General features: G+C 35.2%; 2 protein-coding genes across 3 annotated transcripts in view; both read left to right on the forward strand.

Annotated features, from left to right (window-relative positions):
• The window catches only part of LOC145686106 (endoribonuclease Dicer-like), a 274,935-nt gene that overhangs the window by 64,624 nt on the left and 183,043 nt on the right, over positions 1–27,268 (forward strand). Inside the window, exon 1 of one of the 2 annotated variants that reach the window (XM_081759057.1) lies at positions 2,724–2,774. The exons of the other annotated variant lie outside the window; for it this stretch is intronic. The gene's annotated coding sequence lies outside the window, so the exon portion shown is untranslated. Of the gene's footprint in view, positions 1–2,723; positions 2,775–27,268 lie in introns of those variants that run through there. 2 annotated transcript variants of the gene reach the window in all.
• LOC145686105 (uncharacterized) lies at positions 4,562–10,997 on the forward strand. The gene has a single exon (XM_081759054.1). The coding sequence runs from the start codon at positions 5,025–5,027 to the stop codon at positions 7,038–7,040; it is 2,016 nt and encodes a 671-aa protein (XP_081615180.1). The 5' UTR covers positions 4,562–5,024; the 3' UTR covers positions 7,041–10,997.

The raw sequence follows: 27,268 nt of genomic DNA on the forward strand, positions 1-27,268 counted from the left end.
AATGCTTGTATTTCTCCCACATGTAAAGCCCAAACGATGGGATTAGTGCCATTGCTTAGTACATCGCTTGTCCTCCTTTGTGTACGAAACCCTATCGTTTGTGCGTTATTAATTTCGGAGATATGAGCGAAAAACAAGTAGGAGCCATCCATATATCTTCACAAAAAGGCACAAGTGAAGTTTTTCGTGGACAAACGAGTACAAATTATGCACAAACCGATGACACTAATTCCATTGTTTATGCTTCACATGTGGGAGAAATATAAGCATTTTATTTCAAAGGAAATATTAAAAAATAATGTATCCAGTTTCCAACTCTTTTCAGTTTTTGTCTTATTACTCACCGTGAAATTAGCACAAACGATGGGGTTTCGCGCACTAACGAATGGCAATACTTCCATTATTTGTGCTTAAAGTCGGTTGGAAAGCGTGAACTTCACTCCCTACCAGATTTTCGCTTATATCTCCAGAACTAATAAAGCACAAACGAGGGGGTTTCGGGCAGAAACGAGCACCCAAATGATCCACTAACGAATTACAGTACTTCTATCGTTTGTGCTTGAAGTCGGGGATCCAGCTTGAACTTCGTCCCCTACCAGTTTTTCACTTATGTCTTCGGAACTAGGAAAGCAGAAACGATGGGGTTTTGTGCACAAACGAAGAACTAACCAATGACATTAATCTCATCGTTTGTGTTCCAAGTTGGGGGGGGGGGGGCAAGTTCATGCACCTGAGATTATGAATATTACCTCTTTGCTTCTCGTTATGTATCTAATAATGCCGTTAGTTTCCCTGCACAAACGACAAAATTCAAGCACTTTCGATTACAAACGTTGAAGAATAGATTGACATTGAAAACTGTTTTCGGAAAGTGTCCCGGCCAACCTGATGCCAAGTTGACAGGGACGTTTCAAACGTCATTTAATTCGCTCCAATAGCAATGAAAGTCGAGCACTTTCCTGCACAAACGTAGCACAAATGATCAGAATATTAAAATTTACTTATTAAAAAAATCTCCAGACCATTTTGACGTCAAGTTGTCCGGGATTTTTGAAATGTGAGTAACATTGTTAGTCTCATTGCACAAACATGAGAAAGAGAGCACATTTCAGCACTAACGAAGCACAAACGATTGACACCATTTTCGACTGATTTTTAGAAGATGGGGAGCTACCGTTTAGGTAGCCCCTATTTTTGTTCTAGCTCATTGTCTATTGTTGCACAAACGAAAATTTCTGTTACGCACTTCTGCGCAAACGACTGACATTTCCGACCCATTTTGACAAGGTGGAGGAGCTACCATTTAGACAAATTCCCCACTTTGTTTTTGTTCTAGCTTATTGTTTATTCTTGCACAAAGCAAAATTTGTGTTGTACATTTCTGCACAAACGACGGACAAACGATTGACACCATTTTCGGCCGATTTTGACAAGGTGGGGCTACCGTTTAGATAGCCTACACTTTGTTTTTATTCTAGTTCATTATTCGTTGTTGCACAAACGATGTAAAAATGATTGACACCATTGTCGGCCGATTTTGACAAGATAGGGGCTACCGTTTAGATAGCCCCCACCTTGTTTTTGTTCTAGCTCATTGTTCATTGATGCACAAACCAAAATTTGTATTGCACATTTCTGCACAAACGATTGACTCCCATTTTCGACTGATTTTGACAAGATGGGGGCTACCGCTTATACAGCCCCCACTTTGTTTTTGTTCTAGCTCATTGTTCATTGTTACACAGACGAAAATTTGTGTTGCACATTGCACAAACGATTGACAGTATTTTCGACCAATTTTGACAAGGTGGGGTGCTACCGTTTAGATAGCCCCACTTTGTTTTTGTTCTAGTACTTGTTCATTGTTGCACAAACGAAAATTTGTGTTACACATTTCTGCACAAACGATTGACACCATTTTTGAGTATTTTTGATGAGGTGTGTGTGTGGGGGGGGGAGACTTCAAATGGACGTGATGTCTGCTCCGTATCCGTGCTGTCTGGAATATACGCTATACTACGTCAGAGCGAGATTCCGCCCACCACACAATTTTTACTCTTCGTTTTGCCAAGACAGTGCTACTTTATATATATATATATGTAAGTAAGTAAGTAAGTAAGTAAGTAAGTATGTAAGTATGTATGTATACCTGGTCGAGACATTTTTAAAACTTTAACTCTTCTCACTGGACCCTCGAAACACGATAAACGATAAATCGAAAGGTCATATTTATAGCATCGTGAGCTTCGCAAATACATAAACAAGATCCGTAAGATAGCCAATATAATGTTGTTTCAAAAATCGGAGTTTTATTGCTTATAATAAATGAAGTCGTGTTTTCGGGTTATAATAGAGTATGACAATCAAGGAGAATATTAAACATTTATAATGCTTAAGAAGTGAAATTGATTTTTACGGTCCTTTAGACATCTATTATTATTATTATTATTATTATTATTATTATTATTATTATTATTATTATTATTATTATTATTATTATTATTATCAGGGCCCGGATCTTGTTGACCTAAAAAAAAATTAAAAAGTGACCTATAAAATGACACTAAAATTCCTGTAAAGTGACCCTAAAAATCACAAAAATTGACCTTAAAACTTACGTTTTCTCAAACTTTTATTTCATTAAACATTGTCATTTTTTTAATATCCATTGGATTTTTAATTAACATTTCTCACTCATATTCAAAATGTTTTGTTTCAGTTAGTTGCAGTCCATTGATCACTTATGTCCGTTGATCAGTCCATTGTACGGCATTGTAAGTATTGAAAGCGTCAGTTCACTCCCGAGTTGAAACTAGGAAGCACTCTTAAACAATAAAAATTAGCAAGTTTAGACTACATGAAAATAATAGATAAAAACACGTTTAAAGCCCTTGTACGCCTTCTAATCCATTTTTAGTTATTCACATGAACACATCCTTTGTGGTCAATAACCCAAAACTCTCTGTTTGGCCACCTACCAACCCCCGCCTTTCGTTAACCAGCTACAGTTTAGTTTTCATTAGCTTGTTAAGAATGCAGTTTTTCCACTCCAATAGTCAGGAAGTAAGAAAAGAGATTATTCAACTTCGTCTTTTCCACATCCGTAAACCGTGTTCATTTAAAGATTCCCTTATGTAGAAAAAAATTATAAAAAGACCATAAGTGACCTTAAAATATTAAAAAATGACCTGAAATTTCAAAACAGCAAAAAGAGACCAAAAGTTGATCCTAAAAACTATATTTTTAGAACCTTGAGTTGATGGATAACGTTTTTACTTGAACTTGCCTTCTCCTATGCGTAACAGAAGAAAGTTGATTTGTCAACAAGATCCGGGCCCTGATTATTATTATTATTTATTCAGAACGACTTCCGAAGGAGCTCCTTCGTGCTATGTGGTTAGCGTACATGCTTTCGGCGCGGGAAGCCCAGGTTCAGTTCTCGATGGGAACATTTGTGGTTCCGATACCACACCACGTTCATCTGTAAGACCATGCCTGATATAACCTCATGCTGAAAGGGACCAGTGGTGCCCCCCCTCATGTCCATGACGCCCCCCCTCAGTTGTCTATCCGTAGGTGTTCTTCCATGAAAAAAATCTTTTCGATTAATTTTTACACCCCCTTAAACATATTTATATAGATTTTAACCCCCCAAATATTTCAATGACGCAGTTTGCGTCATAGCCCCCCTTTATGGGCACCCCTGAAAGGGACAGTGAATTTCAATCAAACCAATCATGCAGTCTGAAAACAAGTTGAACAATAGTATTCTGAACTATTATTTGTCCACTACTACGAATATTTTCTGTATTATTATAATAATGCATTATCAATTGTAGTAAGTATCCAAGCCATTAAACCAATATTTGCCGTTGGAGAAATTTTAAAGGTAGATATTTTTGTAGGGAACATCTCTAGGAGAATTGATTAGAATTATGATTACGGAATTGATAATGGGCTTTCAGGATCATTGGAATAACTTTATTATTAATGGGATTTGCATCATTATGTAAATATGGTAAATTCCTTAACCATTTGCAGAATAAGATTTGATTAGCCCAGGCTACAGGATAATAGTATGTATTCCTTGATTCGCAATGAAACACATATATAGGCCTAATTTAGGTCTTTGTCCAAAGGCGTGCGTATCTAGGACGTTGTAAGGGGGAAGCATGGCCCCTTACTTCTGAAAATTGAAAGGGCCTTACCTATAGTCCAACAGAATTCTTCGGGGGAACTAGTACTGCCCTAGGGGATCTAATCCCTCTCGAGTTACGGCTTTTTTTTAATGTTCCGAAATAATATTTGGCGTTTTATTTGCTGCAGTTATAATATTTCTTATTTTTCCCCACATCGAAAGTGTCAAACCTTGATTACACGTTGTGCTTGTCTCTATGCTGTAATTACATCGTAAGTAGGCCTACTTCAAAACAATTTATAATTTTACAAAAGTACGTTCGTAAAGTTATGCTATTTTTCTTAATTTTTAAAGAAATATATATTGCGACTTAATTGCATATAATGATATATGCACTGCTATTGTTTCATACCTATTTGAATGATATACTGTGATCGCAGTTCGTTCGTCAAATATTTATGTGATCGCAATTCTTTTGTCTAATATTTGCTACAGTGAGTAGTCTATGGACAATGTTAGTTGCGTTTAGTGAAGTTTGGTTATATCCTATAACTTCAGATTTTTTACGAAGATATTTTTGCAGCTTACTGCAAGTAGACAGCTAATTATTCTGGAAAATTTCAAGAATCACGTGTGGTATTTTTTAAAGGTGCTTTTTGCATTATTTTCGTCATAACAATAAAAGTAGATGCTTACAATGATTGCGAAAGTGGCTAGTATCAAGTAGTTGACATTACAAACTTGATGTGTTAATGTTTGAAAGTAAAGCACATTAAAGTAGTACTCTGATATTAAATATTAAGCACAACCACGTTGACACGTAGAAGAGCTCTGGAAGTTATCCAACATCAAAGTAGTGAATAGAGATAAGGACATTATTGCTGACATGCATAAACATCGGGAAACTTTTAGTAGGGAGATCCAGAATGGTGGACACGAACAAAACCACAAAGGATTACGTGAATGTACATGTACAACTTCTACAGATAGATATTCTCAAGGTAGATCATTGGACCATCAAATACAAGAGAAGAAACAAACCCAAATAATGACAGTTACGCCAGATATAGAAGAACAGTCCATCGTAAGTCGTCAGGAAACAGTGTATGTAGCTGTAGAATCTACTGATGAAGAGGATGGTGCTACTGCAGCAATCAAATCAGAATTCTCACATAAGGGTGATGACACTTCTGAATTTAACAACCAACTTGTAATAAATGCCGGAAATTCTTACCATACGGTTACTATTGTTCCGTCAGATACAAATTCAAAAGATATTAGTTATCTACTAATAATGCAGCCCGATGAAAGAGATACTAAAGATGATGATGAAAGCGTAGTCAATGAAGATGAAGAAAGTGCAACATTGGGATCTGGTGATGAAGTGGAGAATACACAGATTATGAAGTTAATTTCTAGAAGGTCACGAGTTGCAGCTCAAGTTCATACTTGCGAATTTTGTGAGTATACAACTGGAAAGAAATACCTATTGTCACGGCATATGAAATCTCATTCGGAGGATAGACCTCACAAGTGCAGTATGTGTCATCGAGGGTTCAAAACTATTTTGTCATTACAAAACCACGTAAATACACATACGGGTATTAAGCCACATCATTGTAAATTTTGTCCAAGCTCATTTACAACATCAGGCGAACTTGTAAGACATATAAGATACAAACATACTCATGAGAAACCTCATAAATGTACAGAATGTGAATATGCCAGTGTCGAATTAAGTAAACTAAAACGCCATATGAGATGTCATTCTGGAGAACGCCCATATCAATGTCCACATTGTACGTATGCGAGTCCAGATACGTTCAAACTGAAACGACATATTAGAATTCATACAGGGGAGAAACCATATGAATGTGATATTTGTCATGCAAAGTTTACACAGTCTAACAGTTTAAAAGCTCACAAACTAATTCATACGGGAAGGAGACCAGTATTTGCGTGTGAACTATGCCCCACGACATGTGGGCGTAAAACAGATTTAAGAACCCATGTACAAAAGCTACATACAGCAGACAAACCTCTATTGTGCAATCGATGTGGAAGTTCATTCCCCGACAGATACACTTTGAAGATCCATAAGAAATCTCATGAAGGAGAGAAGTGTTTTAAGTGTACGTTATGTCCATATGCTTCCAGTGCTCAGAGACATTTAGATTCACACTTGTTAGTACACACAGATCAAAAGCCATATCAGTGTAGTCAGTGTAACCAGTCATTCCGTCAAGGACAGCTATTGAAGCGCCACCAAAATTTGTATCATAATCCAAATTACATTCCTCCAATACCTCAAGAAAAGTTGCATGAATGTCCAGATTGTGGCCGAGCGTTCCGACACAAAGGTAACTTAATACGACACTTAGACGTCCATGATCCAAATCCATCTGTTCATGATGGTGCTAAGGCCATGAAGTTCGCCCGTCAAAAGAAAATGCAGATACAGGAAGTACGAGAAGTTTTAGTAGAGGGACAGGACGAAGAATGTGAAGTGCGTGGAGATGAGCTGATATCGGTTGAAGGACATGATGGTAATCAGTATGTAGTGCTTGAAGTTATTCAGTTTGAGGATAGCGATGGTAAAGAACAGACTCTTGCAATGGTATCTGGTAACTCAGATGGTAACCAGTCGACAGTCGAACAGACAGTTACTGCTTTACATCAGAATAGTGTAGATTCGAGTGACGGGTTACTAGAACATGCTCATTTGAAGAATGACGATCTTCGTGCACTCAGAGCTAACAAGATGCCAACGAAAGATACAGTGACTCTTTGGAAGCGACTGGAGACCCAAAAAGACATAGAAAACCATTTTGGCTTTGATGATGATTGCAATACAGAAGTAGAAACAAAAGCAAATATCCAGTTACAGGATAGATTTTCTTAAAGTGAGAATGTTTGAAAGATAGTAAGATGGTGCAATTTAGCTAGAGATTTATTAATGTAGTGAGAGAGATTACTGATCTTTTATCTTCAGTAGTTTGTAGTAATAACTGTGGACAAAAGTAGGTTGCCATTTACATACCCCTCGTTTTGTAAAATTAAAAGTTCATATACCCAAGGTTAATTGAAAATGAACCTTAAAGTTTTTGAATAGTTCAGTTTAAATATTCCCGAAGAGTGAATGAAACTGTACAGAATAAAGACAATAATAAAACTTAAAATATTTAATTTTTCTAAAGAAAATGATAGTGTACACCAATTCTCTTATTTAGAGGTTGTTACTTGTGCCTATATATTTTGTGTGAGATTTTAAACGCCACAAAGTAGCATAATAGGTATTTACTGTTAGTGTGCAGTTGTATTGCTTTTCTAAGTTACGTTCACCAATATTCAGTATTGTTTATACTTACTTTTTATTCTATTGCATTTCTCTTTTATTGTTCACGTTAACACAGGTTAGAATGTAAGATGTACTTTATGTACATGATCAATACAAAAGGTACAGGAACTGAAAAATGTTTTATTTCAAAAATAAGTACGTATTTTGTGTTCCAAAAGAATACTACAAGTTACACAAAAAATATATATTAGTTTCCGCAAATTCTGTCTTCTGATGTTTCAAGAACATCCTATACGTGTATAAATAATTAAGAAAGTGATAGTAGCAAGGCTTATTACTTAAAAAGACCCCAAAGAGGGTCGAAATTACATAAAAGAAGAATATTTTTTCTTGATAAACGGCCAGTACTTATTTTTAATCTATAAAAATGTATCGTACAGTGTTCATTGAACAAGTATAATGTTTTATTTTATTAAAAGTCAATGATTAATTTCGTGTGTATTGTATTCACATAGTTAAGATTAAATGTTTAGACATCAAGACGCAGAGAAATATGCAGAGTATTGAATTACAATATGCGATTTTTTAAAATTGATATTATAATGTGAAAATATTAATTCCCCAGTATTAATAATTACGATCTTCAAACCCAGGAATTTTGCAATATTTTGGATTGTTAAGAGTTTATTTTGAAGAAAAGTTTTGAGTTCCATATTTTATTTAAGTAAAAAATCTGATAAGTCCTTAGGTTGAGGAAAATATTTTTACGGTGGTTATTTACTTAGTTTATAATGTATTGTATCTTCAGAAGTATGTTTCAAGCGTAAACTTACACGAAACCGCATTAATCTGTAGTTTACGAGTTTACATTAAATAGAGCAACTGGTTATTTCAATTTTGGTGTTAAGTTACTTACATATACTGGCTACTAAATTCTAAACAGATGCTTAACCATAAGCAGTGTGTTGTATCGTGTTATGCAAAGCTAAAACAGTTCAGAGAACTTTATACTACTAGTGAATCTTGTTTTGTAAATAGTAGATAGTAATGTTGGGTTGTCGGAAAAGTCATGACGCATTTTAGCAACAAATGACACTAATTCAGTTTTGTAAGCATTAGAACCATTTGCATCTAGGTTACTGCTATATAATTTAACAGCTGACAGTTGTGACTTCATTTTTTTTTTTTTTTTTTTTTTTTTTTTAAAAGAGTAATTGGAAGTTTTGCAAACTTTGTAAGTTGAAAATGGAAGATCAAACTGTAAATTTTACTGTTTTACTACTTTAAACTGAAATAACTTCTTAAATTATCTTGTTTGAAAAATAAAAAGTTTGCGATGACAATGCTGTACTAGAACATCAGTGCCAACGATGGTTCATGAAATTCCATGTCGGTGATTTTTATTTTTGCGTCGCTCTTCGATCAGGAAAGTCAACTGAGATTGGTGATGAATAAATAAATAAAAGAAAAAGAAAATATGGAGTCAGACCCATCTTATATGACACGAAAATATGCAGAAACAGTGAACCGCAGTCATTCGTCTTCACCTGGAAAAGCTGGATGTATAAGAAATCTCGATGTTCGGTTCCTCATGTCGTCGCGTATACCTGCGATATGCTACTTGCACTTGAGGAAAACAATCTTTTCTGAAGCGACATACTGTTAATGGTGAACAGTGAATTGTTCACAACAATGTGATGCCCCAACTCTCTTGCTCTCAGCGGGATTTGTCTCAAATGGCATTGAAATCAGACTTCAGAGGAAGGTTATGCTCTCAGTATAATGGGATTTTAAAGTTTCCTTTTGGGCTCCTACCGAGCAACCAAATAATTTGAATGTAAACTGTCGTCACTTTGATACTTTGAACGATTGCATCATTCAGAAACGTTCAGAGCTGTGTTGAGACAGGGCAACGCGAAATTGCATTCAGGTTTGATCATACTCATCTGGCCGTGCGCTGTTAGTCTGCACCTCTCTCCTAATTTTCTCGTACGACCGTATATAACGGAGTTTTTTCTTCCTTCCTTCGAATTCATCCGAAAAATTTGGGATCGTCGTACATTCGCAGATTAAACTTCGATAGTTAAGGTCAGTGTTTTTACGAGATTATATCGAACGTTAAAATATGCCTCCATTTTTGTTTTGATTTTAATTTCAGTAGTTGAGTATTTCGTCATTGTTACCGTACGTCACATTTGCATTTTGCGACGATAACGTTTTTAAATAACCACAGCATTGAGTTTGCTTTTATTGTCAAAACTGTATAGGCGAAAATGGTAGCGATCAATAATGGATGCAAATTATAGCCGTGACTATTGAAATAAGTGAATATGTTAACGTTGCAGATGTTTTTTAAATATTTTATATCAATAAAACAATTTGTAATTTGAGTATTAAGAATATGTCAAAAATAAGAAAATTCTCAAGAAATATCTTCAAAATAAGGGTCTTATATTCGAGATCATTCTATAGTTTGGTAAGTACGATACTACGAAAGAATTACGGGAGAGAAGCGAATTCCACCAGAATCAAGAGTGGATATCTTAAGATAATTTAGATTTAGTAAATGAAAATAAAACAAAAACTTCTAAAAAAAATTTAAAAATTAGAAATAAAAGGCTGGAGTAGAATATGTAATGCTTGTCTCACGAAGTGCTATGAGTTTGAATCGTGAGACTGGTCATTATGACTGGAATACAATGCTGATTTTCCGTGTTTCTTAAAAGTGAATGTGATATGGTATTTGAAAGGAAGAAATGCTCCGTTGTCTTTTCTGATAAAGCGAAGAACTACTCGGAGATCGTAGGTTATCATGGTGTCCACATTCTGGAAAGTCAGGGAAAATCAGGGATAGTCAGGGAAATGGATTTTAGTCAGGGAAAGTCAGGGAAATCACAAGAAAAGCTTGCCAAGTCAGGGAAAATGCACAAGAAATTGTACGATCAATTACAAACATTACAATTAGAAAGATTTCTTGTATGTTTTGCAGTTGATTCCTGGAGGGACAAACACCATATGTTGATGGAAATGTACAAGTATTTTTGTATTCACCTTCTGATGCTTATCAGAAGGTACTTTCCCGCCTTCCTAGCGGCTCATTTTTTTCTTCCGTTTTTTTTTTTGTTTGTTTTGTTTTCTTTTTTTGCTTTTTACTTGACAGTAGAGTACTTTGAATCTCTTCTTGGTTTCATACACATTTTATTTTCATCTTTTTCTAACACCTGTACTATAGGAATACCAAGTCAATATTTCAGGCTCTTTGGTAGGCTAAGCGAAAAAAATTCAGTTGTTAATATCAGTTGAAATGTTTCGCACGACCTGAGCCCAATAATGAAACATACCAAAACTGAGGGCTTGTCTAGATACTTAATAGATTGTTTCGCATGGCCTGTACCCAATGATGAAAAGCAACAGGATGATTCAAAAGACTTGCACCATAAACTACATCCGTGAACATGTGATTGTGAGTCAATGATGCAGGCATAATGGGCTTGCTTATTCCGTGAGCGCTTGCTTCCCGTAAACAAACTTGGCCTAGCTGTCAGTCCAAAGTCCTTATCAGTTAACTATTCCTTTGAACACAGTGTTTTTTTATATAAACAGGGCTCCCACTTGTCCTGTTTTCCTATATTTTGGAAATTTGTGACAATTATTATAGGACAAATATATATGTCCTTTATTTCCTTTATTTTTCAAATGCAGTCCCAATGATGATTTAAATTGCTACATATTAGCAATATGCTAATTGTGTCTTAGGATTTTTTCTGAGGGACTAGAATATGCATATGCCTTTATGAGCTATACATATTTGCTAATTTAATTGTATTTAAATTTTTCTTGTATAGATCATTAGTTTACAATGCCAAGAAAAACTCGATTTTGCGATCAGTGGCTAAGTGATCAGTCCATATTTATTTTATTATTATTTTTTTAAGGATACAACAGGTCTACTAAGTTTAAAAAGTAAAAAGATACTCTTATTTTGTATTAATCTAAATCTTGTTTCCGGTTGCCCTTGGAGGTGAAGGGTGACCTTTTCTTACAATACATTTATATTTTTTTCTGTGCTTCAGAGCATAATATTCTATTGTATCTACCTATCTACATAATTTATAAACCGCAAAAGTTGGACCGCTTTGTAGTTACTAACATTGATATACTTACGAGATAACAGGTGCTGATAGTAAACTGTTACCCCAATTTGATTACCATCACTAATATATGTACGAGCTTTCGAGAACTAACTCACTGTTCTCATCATCAGGCTTAGATGGGAGAATAGGATGGGTGAGGGCAGCACGGACGATGATGTGAACAGTGAGTTAGTTCTTGAAAGCTCGTACATATATTAGTGATGGTAATCAAATTGTGGTAACAGTTTACTATCAGTACCTTTTGTCTGGTAAGTATATCATTGTACGTAATTTCTAATTTCACTTCCAAAAATATTTTAGATGCCTTTCTTTGCATTGCTTCAGAAATTAATATCACTTTCTCTTTTTGCAGGTTTAAGTGGGATGTCAACTCAATAATCTGACCTTATGAGTCATCATAATGGCTAATAAGTCAACTTCTTTTAATGATCAATGGCTTGATGAAAAGTTGTACCCGGAATTTTCATGTTGGATTGGACGTGTACATGGAAATAGTGGATGTGCGTTTTGCAAAGTATGTTCAAAATCATTCAAGCTTAGTAACATGGGACGAAGAGCAGTGTCCTCTCATGCTAAAGGACCTCAACATCTTAAGAACTTGAAAGCTAAACTCATGCAACCTGCTGTCAGTGTTTGTGCCTTCCAGTTCAACAGGTCAGTCATCAGGTACAAGTGACTGTAGCCAGGAATCTGATCAAACTGTGTGTAAGCATAAAGATGATCAGCCAGAATCAAGTGAAGGAAGTGGTGAAATCAATAGCAAAAATAAAGAGCGTGGTTTACATTCATACATACAGACCGAAGAAGTTATGAAGGCAGAAATAATATGGACTTTGGAGTTGGTTGCAAAGAAAATATCCTTGAATGCTTGCCAGAACATTAGCCAAACTTTCCAGTTGATGTTTCCTGACAGCTCTATTGCTTCCAAATTTACCCTTGGGAAGACAAAAGCCTCTTATCTAGTAAATCATGGCTTGGCTCCATATTTTAAAGATTGTGTTATGGATAGAGTTAAACAGGCTTCAGATTAGGTCATATATTTCGACGAATCTCTGAATAAAGTAGTTCAGAGAGGCCAGATGGACCTAGTCGTAAGATTCTGGGATGTAAATCAACAAAAAGTTTCTACATCATCTAAATAGTGTATTTTTGGGACGGGCAAGAGCCGATGATCTTTTGGAGAGATTCAGAGAGGGAATAGGTCTTTCATTAGACAATTTACTGCAGGTTTCCATGGATGGACCAAACGTAAATCTCCTCTTCAGGGAAAAACTAAAGAGTGAAATGTGCCAACGAAATCCCGATGGAAAAAGTTTGATAGACACTGGTGTTTGTGGACTACATGTTTTGCATGGTAGCATGAAAAATGGGCTAAAGGCATCACAGTGGCATTTAGACGAGACTCTTAGGGATATGTATTACCTTTTTAATAACAGCCCAGCTCGCCGGGCGGAATATACTACCATTACAGGATCCACCGATTTCCCAAAAAAGTTCTGTTCTATCAGATGGCTTGAGAATGTGGATTGCTTGGAAAGGGCTGTGAAAATTTATCACAATGTGAAGAAATTCATACAAGATTCTACACTACCTAGTTGTCGGCAACAATCTTCTTTAAAGGAACAGATGAAAGACCCTCTGTTGAAGAGTAAGTTGGCTGGTTATAGAGTTGTTTCAGCAGAATGTGAAACTTTTCTTCGAAGATTTCAGTCTCCAAAGCCACTAATGCCTTTCTTGCACACAGCACTTTTGGACTTAATGCATAGTTTATTGGCTCGATGTGTGAAACCAGAAATATTGCAGCAAGCTGGCTCTGCTCAAAAACTGATGTCTTTGGAACTTTCAAATGAGAACCTTCTTCCTTCAGCAATGATTGACATTGGTTTTGCTACGAGGAAAGTATTAAGAGAAACCGTATGTACAGACAAGGAAAAAGCAGAATTCAAACTTGAGTTTCGCAAATTAATTATAGGTTTAGTTCAGAAGTTGCGTGAAAGAAGCCCGCTGAAGTACAGGTTTGTGCGTGGTGTCACTTGTTTTGCCCCAAGTATTATTTTGGAGCAGCCATCTCTAGCAAGAAAGAGAGCGCAGATTGTTCTTGAAGACCTTCACAGTGCAAACAGGATTTCGTCAGATGTGGCTGAACAGGCAAAGAAACAGTTCAGTGTATTGTGTGTTGAAGCACAAGGTTCCTTGAAATCATACTTTTGCGAGTTTACTGCAAGACACGACGATTCTGTAGGATTAGATGAGTTTTACTACAAGATGCTAAAGGATGATGTCAAGTTTGCTAGCCTTTTGAATGTAGTGAAAATTTGCTTGATAATGTCACATGGCAATTCACCGGTTGAAAGTGGTTTCTCCATCAACAAATCACTACTTGTAGAAAATCTTGTAGAACACTCTCTGGTGTCTCAAAGACTTGTGCATGATGCTATCAGCAGTGCTGGGGGTGTAGGTAATATATCCATCACCAGGAGCTTACTACAGTCTGTAAAATGTTCTAGACGAAGGTACCAAGATTATCTGGACAAACAGAAAAGTGTACAGCGCGAAGAAGAAAAGAAAGTTGTAGAAAAGAGAAGGATTAATCAAGAGCTAAAAGATTTAAATGACAAAAGTTGCAGAATAACTTGAAATCAGAAGAAAGTGCTCTTCAAGCAAGAATCGATGAGCTGGAAAAGAAGAAAGGCAGTTTGTAATATGGAACACTTGTTAAAAATATAAACTCTTTTATTCCCCACTTTTATGGATAGTTGTGCAATCATAAGTGAGAAATTTTCATGTGAACACATTCTCCATATTGTACAGAAGACTCTTTATTATTATTATTATCATTATTATTTTTTATTTTAAACCATGATATTTTTCAGTTTTATGTCAACATGTGCTAATATAATACATTTTGTAAACTTGTAAATGTACGTTAAAAAATCTTTCTGTATCTTTGTAATCTTGTGTGCATAATGTGTAATAAAATGTAATAATACGACAGTAAATAAGGTGAGAGTTGGCTGGCTATGGGGATGGTGGAGGCCAGAAAAAGTCAGGGAAAAATTGGAAATGCAGTCAGGGAAAATCAGGGAAAGTCAGGGAAATTGAGATGGAATTTTCTGTGGACACCATGGTTATACATAGCAATGTCTGTTATACCTAGGTATATATATTGTTAAGGCTCCTGATTTTGACATTCTGAGTGTTTATATAGACGAACCAAAATCAAAAAGTAATTTAGTAAAATTTTTACAGCAAAACAAAAATATATTGACAGAAACTGCAATAAAAATTTTGACGCGTAGATTTTTTTCTCCACATAGTAGCCATTTACATTAATACATTTATCACAATGTAACGCTTAAATTTTCGATACAATTGTGGTACAAGCCTTTTGGGCAAAACCATCAACGCGTGATGAGATAACCTTACAGTTATTGGGGAAGCGTTGACTGGCAAAGTGTTCCTTCAATGCCCTAGAGGCTGAAAATCAGAGGGTGTCAAATCTGAACTGAATACTGAATGGATAATTGCTCAATTTCGAGACGAGCTTTAGCAAAGAAACGTGGAGACGTGCAATGTCGTACAGAATGCTCACCTACTACACACATTTTGTAAACGTTTTCGGTGTAGAATAACTCGTAGACGATCCAGTGTGGCACAGTATACAACAACATTGAATGTTCGGCGTTTTACTAAGAATAATTAACAATCACACCTTGACTGTCCCAGAAAACTGTGAGCAAATACTTTTCTGCAAACGGGGCTTTCTTGAATTGCTTGATCTCGGTAATGCTTTGTGTCACCAAGCACTTCATGGGTGATGCTGTATGTGCTACTGTAAGAAATGCCCACTTCATACACTATACTTTGGGTTGATGTTCAACAATTGTGTTGGATCACTTCATTCTCAGTGTTAACATTCACATGAGGGTGGGAGTGTGCGTTGTCGTCCGGCATGATTTTCGTTGAACACACTTATGAATGCTGCCTTAAACTTCGCACACTAGTTACACTATATGTGAATATTGTGCACCTGTTACCATGCGTTATATACGAGTACAACTAACGATAGATTTCAGGTTGTTACGGTCTCTTTGACCGTAGAAATTTGATGATACTCGGCAGCTCCACCAGTTTGAACGTCTCGAGGCGAGGTACAATTCAAAAATAACTGCTGTTCAGCGTGTGCCATATGCACACATCTGCCATTTCATGGAGAGATGAAGTAATACATACACTTCAAAATATGTATTTCAATTTTTGTGAATATATTTCTTGTTTGCTTTGAAAAATTTACTCATTTTTTATTTCTTTTGACGTATATGTTTCATTTCGGTTGTACGACCGTAGATTATTGCACTTAAAATATTTGAACATTATGAGGAGGTGTGAGGCATGAGATGCTCTTAGCAGGTTTGCCTTTACTTTGCCGAGAAAAAGTCAAAGGGCCAATAATCAAAGAACTTGAGGGCAAAAACTTGAATGACGTAGAAAATTAACAGAATGTGGAGACTTGATACTTTGGTAACAACTTGATCCATTACAAATAAATAAATAAATAAAAAGAGAGAGAAGGAAAATATTGTTCATAAAATTGCAGCATATTTATTAATATACTATATAAAATACACAGGATTTTTAAATCATTAACATTGAAGAAAGCCAGTTGAATTTTCATATTTCATTTACTGGACAGAGTTAAAAATAAATGCGAAACAAAAATTTTTTGTACCCATTTTGTTTATATGAATTTACAGGGTTTGCAGACGTAACTATTATCATAACTGTGCGTAATGAAAGTCGAGAAAATTTCACACTATCACGTTCGAAAAGCTATGTCTAATAATTTCAGAAGTTAAGTAAAATTAACATTAAAATGCACACCACAACGAATATCCATTTTACAACTTTCTACAGTATTTAGTAAGATAATAAAATTGTCTTCTGTAAGTCTGTATGAACAAATTGGTAGTGTAAGGATTTATTCTCGTGTTTTCTAATGAGATATGAATCTTTAAAAGTTATTTTCTCAAAAGTAATATTTCACATATATGTATTTTGATACTAAAATTAAGATGAAATGTGAGTGTATTAGGGTATCCATTAAATCACACAGAAAATTGTGAATTAACTATACGTGTTGGAATAAAATCATAGAATTATGTCCCTTAATAACGCCTGTTATAACAGAACCGCTTACGTCCTTTAACTCTTTTGAACTGGATTCAACGTTGAAACAGTGTAGTAGTTGTTATTAAATTTGGAATTTAATGTCACAACGGTTGTTCAACGAGTAAGTTTTACTCTGATGATGAAGTGTGTAAGTCGCCTTTGAAAGATAAACATTTTTATTAAAGCGAACCAAACATGTATGCGAAAAAAAGAACCTTATTTCTTCCATTTGTAAGTATTTCAGCGAAAAACCACTACATTGAATGTATTTTATATGATAAATGGAATAAGTGCATTTATTTTTTTCTTTTATATATTTTTAATTTATTTTTGTACTCTTCGTAGATACGTTGAATGTTGATGGACCCATTTTTAACGCATGTTCAAACGGGATATTAACTGGATGTGGTTGATGTATTCTTTTAGTTAGTTTGGACTTGTTTTGTTGATTGTTTTTTGATATTTTCTTGAAAATAATTATATAGTAAAAAAAAATATGATTATAAATTTTAGAAACAAATTTTTTCTCCCTCACACTAACATTTTTATACAACCAAACTTGCGCCCGTTGGTAAATTTATGATCTGACCTTGTGTCTAGTGTACACGAAATCCATGGGAAGAATATTGTCCATGTATATACAGGATAGTGTTTCATCTGTATCTTCATAAATGTCTAAAACATAATCAAACCATAATTCTTTGTCTTATGGCAAGTAGCCAAAACAATGTTTCTTTCATATCTACTGAAGTAACTAAACTGATGCAGATTGTAACTATTACATTAAATCCAGGGATGCATTTAAATATCTATTAATACCGAATTTTTTAATGAGCCCCGACCTTCGTCAGTGCTTATTTATTTATATAAACAAACACTGCTGTCTGAGTAACATCTCATGGCGTCCATTACATAATGAAAACTCATTTTAAATACAGGTAAGCTCAATTCTAACACCCTGAAAACAGAATACATAAATCACACTATGATAAATACATAATTTGCAGCAAATATAGTAGCTTCAAATATACTAGTGTTTCTGTTCAGATCACTTATTGGGGCGTCAATAGAGTTGTGAAAAATGTTGTTTTACCGGTAGTTATGCGTGCAGGTAATGTGTTGCGAAAACTAAATAGTAAAAATACAATACCTCAATAAATAGTTAGCAGTAACTTCAGAATCTTTAAACACACAGCTAATGTATCACTTTCACTGATAGTTTAAAATAACAGGTGGGATGCATGAGTAGTGTATTTAAAGCTTCTGTAGTTAATACAAACTAATGATTCACAAAGAGTGAAAAATGCACGACTGGATCGGGACTCGAATTCGAACTTTGTTGTATCGTTCCAAATCATTAACCACTAAGCTACCCAGTCGGTTGCTGAACAACCAAACATTCCTTCACTCTTTAAGCCGGTGTTTATTCACTCAGACCACATGGTTTCTGCCATAAAATCCTGTTGTGCTTCGACAATATAGTGTCCTCGTTTGTGTTATACCACGTGCTCAATCTTCGTGTATCATTGAATTCGCACCTATAGAGAAGTAATTGGTGTGCTAAAAATAAAAATATTTTTTCCCCTCCATTTATGAATATAATATTACAAACTGTTTACTGAGGTAATGTATTTTTACTGCTTACAAGGGACATCACCCAATTGTCCGGCTCCGATTTCAATGAAATTTTTCTAGCTGATAAAGGACATATATCTATTATTTGTGATGACAGAAATTTTTGTCATGGTGCATGTTTTCTATTTTTTATAATTTTTAAGAGTTGTGATGTGGTTATTAGAGATTACTGCAGAAGTCCCTTACTAACCTTTGTAAACGTAGCGTTAATGAAAGAACAACCATGTAGATACATATAAGGCCTAGGGGGAAGTTGTATGGTAGGTATGATCTTGACGGCAGCCATCTTAAAATCCGCCATTTTGAATTAAAGTGAAGTTTGAAAAATGAAAACCATAGAATGTGACATCTTATCTTAATAGCAAATTTCCCCCCCCAAAAAAACAATGGTATGCTTATTTTTGTTCTATAATTAATCAGTGTGAATTTAGAACTGCTTCTAATGTCCATTATTCGATCTTTCAAATTGGCAACACTCCTAATTTTCACCGCATGTTTTAAGATTCCAACTGGTACTTTGCAGTTGTTGCCATGGCTCGTGTTTTCTAAATTTATTACATTTTTTAAGAGTTGCGATTTGTCAGTTCATGAATAGTGTTGGGATAAGCATCCAGCAATCTTTCTGAATTTTGAAGACTTGCCATGTAATTATTTATTTCCTATACCTGCTCTTCAAAAACTCGTTTACTGACATGAATCATCGCACAACGAAACAACTACAACTTTGCATTTAGGTAATACCAAAGGCGTAGCTTGTGTAGTAGATGAGACGAAAAATTAACTTCAAAAAGGAGAACGAAATATGATTGTTGTGTAAATCAGTGGTCTTTTGTTTTGTTTTATATTTATTTATTTTTTATTTATTTATTTATTTATTTTATAGGGCAATTTTTAGCTAGTCACACAAAAAGTCATTCGTTTTCTAGTGATTCTTGTCGATGATTCATGATTGTAAAATTTATAATCAGTATTGATCGGGCACTCAATTAAGTTACACCTCTTTATAAACTAGTTACCTGTTTTCATATTATGTTCATGGTACAAACAATGTTGTGAGAACAGTCATATAATGCCTCTTTGATATTTTCTAGCATTGCTGCTGTTTCTTAAATGTTGTATTTATTAAAAATATTTTATTGTTTGTCGTTTGCGCAGCATGTAGGCTACATTTCCTGATAATTTTGTGTTCGTATAACACCAATTTGTTATAATTTCATTTGTATTTCTTTACGTCACATAGGTCCATAGGTTCTTCATGTATTCTCGTTTAAAATAAATAATTACATTGCAAGTCTTTAGAATTCAGAAAGATTGCTGGATGCTTATCCCAACACTATTCACGCACTGACAAAAAGCACTCTTAAAAATGTAATAAATTTAGAGAACATGAACCATGGCAACAATTGCAGAGTGCCAGTTGGAATCTTAAAACATGCGGTGAAAATTAGGAGTGTTGCCAATTTGAAAGATCGAGTAATAGACATTTGGTGCACATTAGAAGCAGTCCTAAAATTCACACTGGTTAATTATAAAACAAAAATAAGCATACCATTGTTTTTGGGGGGAAAATTTGCTATTAAAATGAGATGTCACATTCTATGGTTTTCATTTTTCAAACTTCACTTTAATTCAAAATAGCGGATTTCAAGATGACTGCCGTCAAGGATACCCTTACCGTATCACTTCCCTCTAGGCATAATATGTATTACCGAAGCTTTTATCCACTTATTATCATTAATACGCGGATTAGAGGCGGAGGTAAGGGACTTTTGAACGTAGTAAGTGAACAATTAAATGACTCTCACTTTTCCCCAAATAGGTGTATCTCAAAACTAGCTTCACCATTGTCTTTCTAATTAAATTCTAGCCCGAAATTATGTATCATATTACCCTAGTCCTATTTAAAAAACTTGAACTTAATTCAAAATGGCGGATTTCAAGATGGCTGCTGTCAAGGTCATACCTACCATACAACTTCCCCCTAGGCCTTATATGTATCTACATGGTTGTTCTTTTATTAATGCTACGTTTACAAAGGTTAGTAACGGACTTCTGCAGTAACCTCTAATAACCACATCACAATTCTTAAAAATTATAAAAAATAGAAAACATGCACCATGGCAAAAATGTCTGTCATCACAAATAATACATATATGTCCTCTATCAGCTAGAAAAATTTCATTGAAATCGGAGCCGGACAATTGGGTGATGTCCCTTGTTAGTTTTTACATGTTACATGCATGCGTAACTATACCGATAAAATAAATGTTAAATACAAGTGGAACCCCAATAAGTGATTCGAACAGAAGCGTCAGTGTATTTGAAACTATTATATTGCTATAAACTACGTATTCGTCATGGTACAGTTTATGTATTTTGTTTTCAGAATGTTACAGATAAGTTTAAGAATACCTGAAATATTTTTTTCATTATTTAGTGGAAACCATGGTATGTGATTGAAACAGGTGTTCCTATTGAAAATTTTAGCATTATTGAAACATATTTAGACGCAATCCTGAGTGTGATTTCAGTTTTCTTTCATTTGTTTTTAATGTTCATTGGGGCCAATTGGAATCATGCATTAAAACTTCTGTGTATCAGGAACAGCTTTGCGTTCTAAAAATACTGTGGCAGAAGCTATGTTCTGTAAGATTGTGTGAACTTATAGTATAATTGAAACAGTGAATAGAAATTGACTGAACACCACTCAATTATCGCGAAGCCACAGTGTAACTATCTTAATGTTACTATAGGGTGGTAGAAGAATTATTTGACCAAGGGGAAGCGTGGTTACAGGATACTTTTCATATCTTAAGTGTATAAATTCAATGAATTTACCAAAATATAGAACTGTGTTTAATGACAGAACATAAAGATTTGTTAACTATTTGTCTTCGCGTTTGGCAAAAGTAGGAATTATCCATTTCGAATGGGAAAATTTCAAAATGAAACGTTAAAATTTCATCAGACTGTAAATATGTTGATGATTGAGTATTTCTTTATTCAGGGCTCCTACTGGTCAGGAAAAACTGGGAAAATGGTGCAGGTCAGGGAAATTCAGGTAAAAGACCAGAAATCAGGCAAAGTCAGAGAAATTTTATAAAAAAAATTTCTAACATTAATTGTACACCAATTTCAGCTTAGCCAACTAATAATGATCATAGTATGGAACGTTGCTCAGATTTTTACAGGGGCCAAGTGGAATGTACGTATGATTAAATGATCATTATTTGTGTATAGAATAAATGTTCACATATATAAATATTCACCGTTATTTATTCCTTATTTATAAGTCAACATTATCCGGAACGTGTCATGAAAGTCAGGGGATTTCCTGCCAAAAGTCAGGGAAATAAATTTCTCTAGATCAGTAGGAACCCTGTTTGAACCCTGAAGTGAACAGCAATTAGAATATCTTTACCCAGCTCCCTGTGCTTTGTAGCTAAATACTTAGTAGCTTCTAAATGCTTCGAAAAGTACCAACACGACTTCTCTTTATCAGCAGATCAAAGCTTCTAATCAGACATGTGATGGAGAAATATTTTAGTTTTTACTGCATCAACGTCTTGTGGAATTACATATCAAAGTAAAAATTAATGAAGTAGAATTCCTATGTATAAGTTATTTTTTTTTTTTCGTAGAAAAAATCAACTTCTATACCGAAAAAGCTAGTAGTATAGGCAGTGATGTAATGCTAATTTTTTAGGTTGGTATACGCTCCATTCTTGTCACTCACTCACACACACACACACACACACACAAATATATATATATATATATATATATATATATATGGGGTGTTTTGTAATTCTTATTACAGGGTTTGGAAGTAGGCACGAAGAGAAGAAAAAAGTTTATTACGCGAAGTTGAAAGTGGCATATCAGACGAAACCATACTTATATCTTCGAAAAATGTCACATTCGAGATATTCGAGAAATTGCGCAAGATTTAATTAAACCTTAGTCTATTCAATCCGCAATCATCTATGGGATTTTAAATTAATTTGTGAAATTATGTATCTACTTTCCCCATTCTCTTGAACTTGCTATTTCCTGACAACACAAGTGTGGTTCCTCTAAAGTTCACCATACTGTTTCTAACACTATCAGTCTTTGCGCTGCTAATACTCAGAGTTCAATTTTCTGCACTTTCCCGCGCTCCTAACTCTGAAAGGACGTACTTTTGAACTTCGCGCAATACACTTTCTTGCTTATTTTCGTGTCTATTGGTGGTTTCTATCTTTGAAGTATTGCTTTTACCAAATCATTTTAAATAAACTTTTCTTTTGTAGAAAATAATTGAAAACACACTGTAATATTTTCCATAAGTAGAAGCTTTGCTTTGTATATACTTAAACAAAAACAAATTATTTGCTGAGCAAAACAATATATTCATATAAAAAACTACATACGTGTTACAGTTTCGCCAACTACCATAGTGTCTGATGAAGCCAAAATGTTAGTTGGCGAAACTGTAACACGTATGTAGTTTTTTATATGAATATATTGTTTTGCTCAGCAAATAGTTTGTTTTTGTTGAAAACACAGTTCTCAAATGAAGGAATTAAGCATTATACTCTATGCTTTATTATGCTCTTAAAGATATCAAACTTGCATACACATAAGTAACTGTCAAAACTAGTAAAAAGGTACCAACCATGAGTGAATAATTTTGTTATGGTCTTTTAAGCTTTATGGTTGGCCTACCAATCAGTGTTTCTTCATTTAATACTAATGAAAAACCGGTCCTTACAGTTATCAGATAGTTATATCTTAGAAGTTATGGATTACTCCTTGCCTATAGGCAACTCACACTGGCTCTACGCGTATCGGTTGCATAACAACTTGGATATGTGTATGAGTTAACAAGAAGAAAAATCTCGATAGAAATCTGCATTTTGAAGAATAGTTAACGAACCACTTAACCTATCAACCAGAGGCTAAGAAAAAGATTATCTTTGGTATTAGAGACTAATTTAAGATCTTATTTGGCTTTCTGCTTTAAGTAGGTCAGACTGTAGAAGTGGTTATAATTATTATTCTAATTCGAGGCCAATTTATGGCTGAATTAAGCCGTGGTGCCAAGTTAGAGTGGGTAGTATCGGTATTCGCATCTAAAATTTCAATTTAATAATTTATTTCGATTCGAGGTTTCTCGTCAGCAGCGATTAAAAAAGAAAAAAAAAATCAAAAACGACAATCTTACCGAGCGAAGTTGCTCAAGTGGTAGAATTTTAGCTTCGCATTCGGGAGGTCGTGGGTTCGATTCTCACTGCCAACCATCAGACTAAGGTTTTCTTCAGTTCTACCAGGCAAATACCGGGATAGTACCTACTAAATAGGCTGGCCGATACCTTATCAAATTGTGGGGCCGCGGTGGCTCAGTGGTAGAGCTTCATCTCTAGTGCGTGGAGTCCTTGGTTCGATCCCAGCTCGCGCCAACTTTGTTGCGGACAAACACCGTGTGCGTGGGTTTTGTCGTGTTCTCCCGTTACCTCTCACTTTGTTCTTTTCACCATTTTCATTCATTTCTCATCATCAGAGTATCCTTTAGCCTAGTCGGCAGAATCGTGGGACGTAAATCTTAGATTTCATTTTTTTCCTTCTCAAATCATTTCCATTGTTATTGTCGTTAGATATCCAGTACAAAATGGCATCTGACCGGTATGTTGTTATTGTTAAATAAATAAAATAAACAATATTCGCACCCTGAAAAAAGGAACAGTAGCTAAAGATTAAAAAAATGCTTTCCTCCTAAGTCTTTCCTAAAATAAATAAAAGTTGTAAACTAAAAAAATGGGAGCTTTTCCACTTTATAAATTCCAATTTGAATTTTTAAGTTAGCTTTTTTTTATTTATTTATTTATTTATTTATTTAAACCGAGGAAGCAAATAAGAAAACCCGCATGTCTAGCTCCTCTAGGTAGATTACAATTTCCATGATGAGATATTTTCTGATAGCGGAAGGCTTTGCTTGTTGCAAACAATAAAATACAATTAAAAATTCTAACTGACAATTACTAGTTACTTCTGAGATGTTTGGAAGGCCATGTATTTGGTGCTAAATTAATATACAACCACGCTAAAGCGGTAGTTATATTGTGTTTTAACCATGTATTGCTATAGAACTTTCAAGATACAAATACCAATGCAATACGATGTTGGTAAAATTGATAGTACAGAATTAATGGCGCCAGAGAAGAGCCCATGTAACGGGATAATGGAGGTACTGATGGTTTCAAGCCGACACTGGTGGTTCAGACGAGAAATAGCAGATGCCGCCTTCTTAACGCCGTGGCGGTAAAATAGCGGCATTCGTGTAATTTCGTAACGGTACCGCCGTGTTAAGCCGTCATCGGCCCGCCAAATTTTCTACGGCAGGCCGCCGCGGTTCGCAATCGGTCTGATTACGTCTTGCACATGCGGTGGCTGCTCAGTATTTATCTAAATAAATCGCCGCTTTCTTTGATATCAATTGCGCTACAAATGAACAGTACTAATGCGAGGTTTACTGTTGTAGCTAATGGTATTGGGAACGATTGTAAGTTCTTCAAACTAGACCGACGATAGGTCACGTGTCTTATTTTTGTGGGTCAACGATTTCTTGGCGCAAATATATTGATTTAATTTCCTGTTGACCCTTGAACTGAAGTGAAGAACAAATTTTTTTCGGAACATCCATCCGCGATAGAAAGGAACTGGCTCCACCTCGTATTGCCTCACTCAAATTGTATCCAATTGGCAATCTTAGGATTTGGATCTTTAAGAAGGAGTGAAAGGTGTGTCGTTCCTATGTCGAAACAGAACAACTTCAATGACACCACATGAATATAGACCCTACTCCTCAGTTTCCTTCCTCCTCACTACTGAATTCTCTCTCTCACTGATCTTTAAAAACAAAAGAGTTTCCAATAAAAGACAAAATAAAGCCAAGCTGTTTCCAATTGTTTTTATAGGAAACACCTTGGCTTTATTTTATTACAATGCCAGAGGTCAGCTTTCAGAAGGTAGGGACAGCACGTGTGACATCTTGAGGAAAAAACACTGCAGGTTCAGAGTACTGGCGTTCATTATAGAAGGTATTCTCCGAAAATTCGATTTCCACACTCAGAGAACGCAAACATTTTAAAAGAATTTAGAAATCATTCGCAGCAACAACCTGATGACCAGCTGTTTAGTGATTTTTTTTGTTTTGTTTTGTTTTGTTTTGTTTTGTTTTGAAATACAGTACAAGAAAAGAAATTGTTTGTTCTAATGAAGTGACTATAACATGAATCAAATATAGAGTATACCCGCGTACTTCCTAAATGTTAGGTGGCTATACGATAGTTTCCAAAAATTGGAGGTGGGTATACGCCGTATACCCGCGTATACCCTCCATTACATCCTTGAGTATAGGTATAGAATACTGTTGTAAGTTCACCTATGGTATTCTATACTCGCGAATTACTTATTCTGTTGTATTCCTCAAGGAATTTCAGTGTATATAGTACTTGGACAAATTAAAAAGAAAAGAAAAAACAGACACTTCCATTTAATCACCAAGTCGGTCCTAGTTGTGGTTGTATGTTAATAAATAGGCAACCTCTAGCTGTAGGGCTTTATCTTTGTTGGTGAAAGGGGTTTTATGTATAACGTATTTAAAAAAAATGCAACAAAAAGAAAAAGTTGACATTTGATTTTTATTAGTGAAATTTGTAATTATGTTATCCAAGTCTCTAACCAAATTACCTTTCTTGGAATTAAGTTTGGAATTCTTAATCCGTATGTAATATACTTCGAATACGCTTTTTCACTTAAAGATGGAGAATGATGCAAGATTGTAATATCTTCAACTGAGATGTTTGGAAAGTCCAGAAACTGCGTCTTTGTCATCTTCGGATGCCCTTAAATGTTCCTTAAATCTTGGGTCCTCTTGGACGTCCTGATATATCGACGAGCACGTATCAGCAATAGGATAACTGATCTGGTAAACCCCTGAGTATTTTCATACGACTCGGTATTTATTGTCATCTTGTCGACCGACGTTGTGACAAGACGGCTTCCATCACATCAAGCTGGTACAGTCCGCAGCAAAAAACCTGCAACATGAGCATGTAAGTTTATTGTGAAACGACGAATTCTTTTGCTTCAAAATAAGTGTGCAGGGGAGAACGCTGAGGTTTCTCCTGGCATGATTCGTGCCACTTTGTAATGTTTACTCCATAGGATAATCCAGGTACAGCAAACATTACATTAGATAGTCATTAATCGAACTTTTTACTCGAGCGTTAACGACGAAACAAGTTATCACAAAGCAATAACTTCTTTCACCGCTAACCACACATAGGCGAAAATTCAAATAACAACCTTTAATTTACGAATGAGACCAAGTTTCAGCATCATTTAATCCGAAAATCACTGACCACAATAATTTGCTAACATTAATATGTATTTTGCACCATGCACGACCAGTTGGCAAACATGAGGCAGCAATATCTGGGTCGAAATAACGCCAATGATATAACTAAAATTAACTCTATGGCCTATGGAACCCTGAGGTTCAATGCCGCGTTCACAAAAGCTCTCCACTGACTTCTATTCTTAGCTAACTGCATCCAGTTTCTACTTTGTATTCTAATCTCTGCGAGATCCATCTTAATATTGTCCTCCCATCTGCGCCTAGGTCTTCCTAATGGTCGTTTTCCGATTGGTCTTCCAGTAAAGACTTTGAAAGCGTTTCTACTTTTTTCCATTCTAGCTACATGACCCGCCCACCTAAGCCTCCTAGACTTGACGACCCTAACAATTTTGGGTAGACCATATAAATTATGTAGTTCCTCGTTATGAAGTTTCCGCCATTCCCCATTCCCGTTCCTCTTGGGTCCGAATATT

Source organism: Thermobia domestica, chromosome 5 (genome assembly GCF_964235325.1).
Source record: "Thermobia domestica chromosome 5, izTheDome1.hap1.1, whole genome shotgun sequence".
Taxonomy (NCBI): Eukaryota; Metazoa; Arthropoda; class Insecta; order Zygentoma; family Lepismatidae; genus Thermobia; species Thermobia domestica.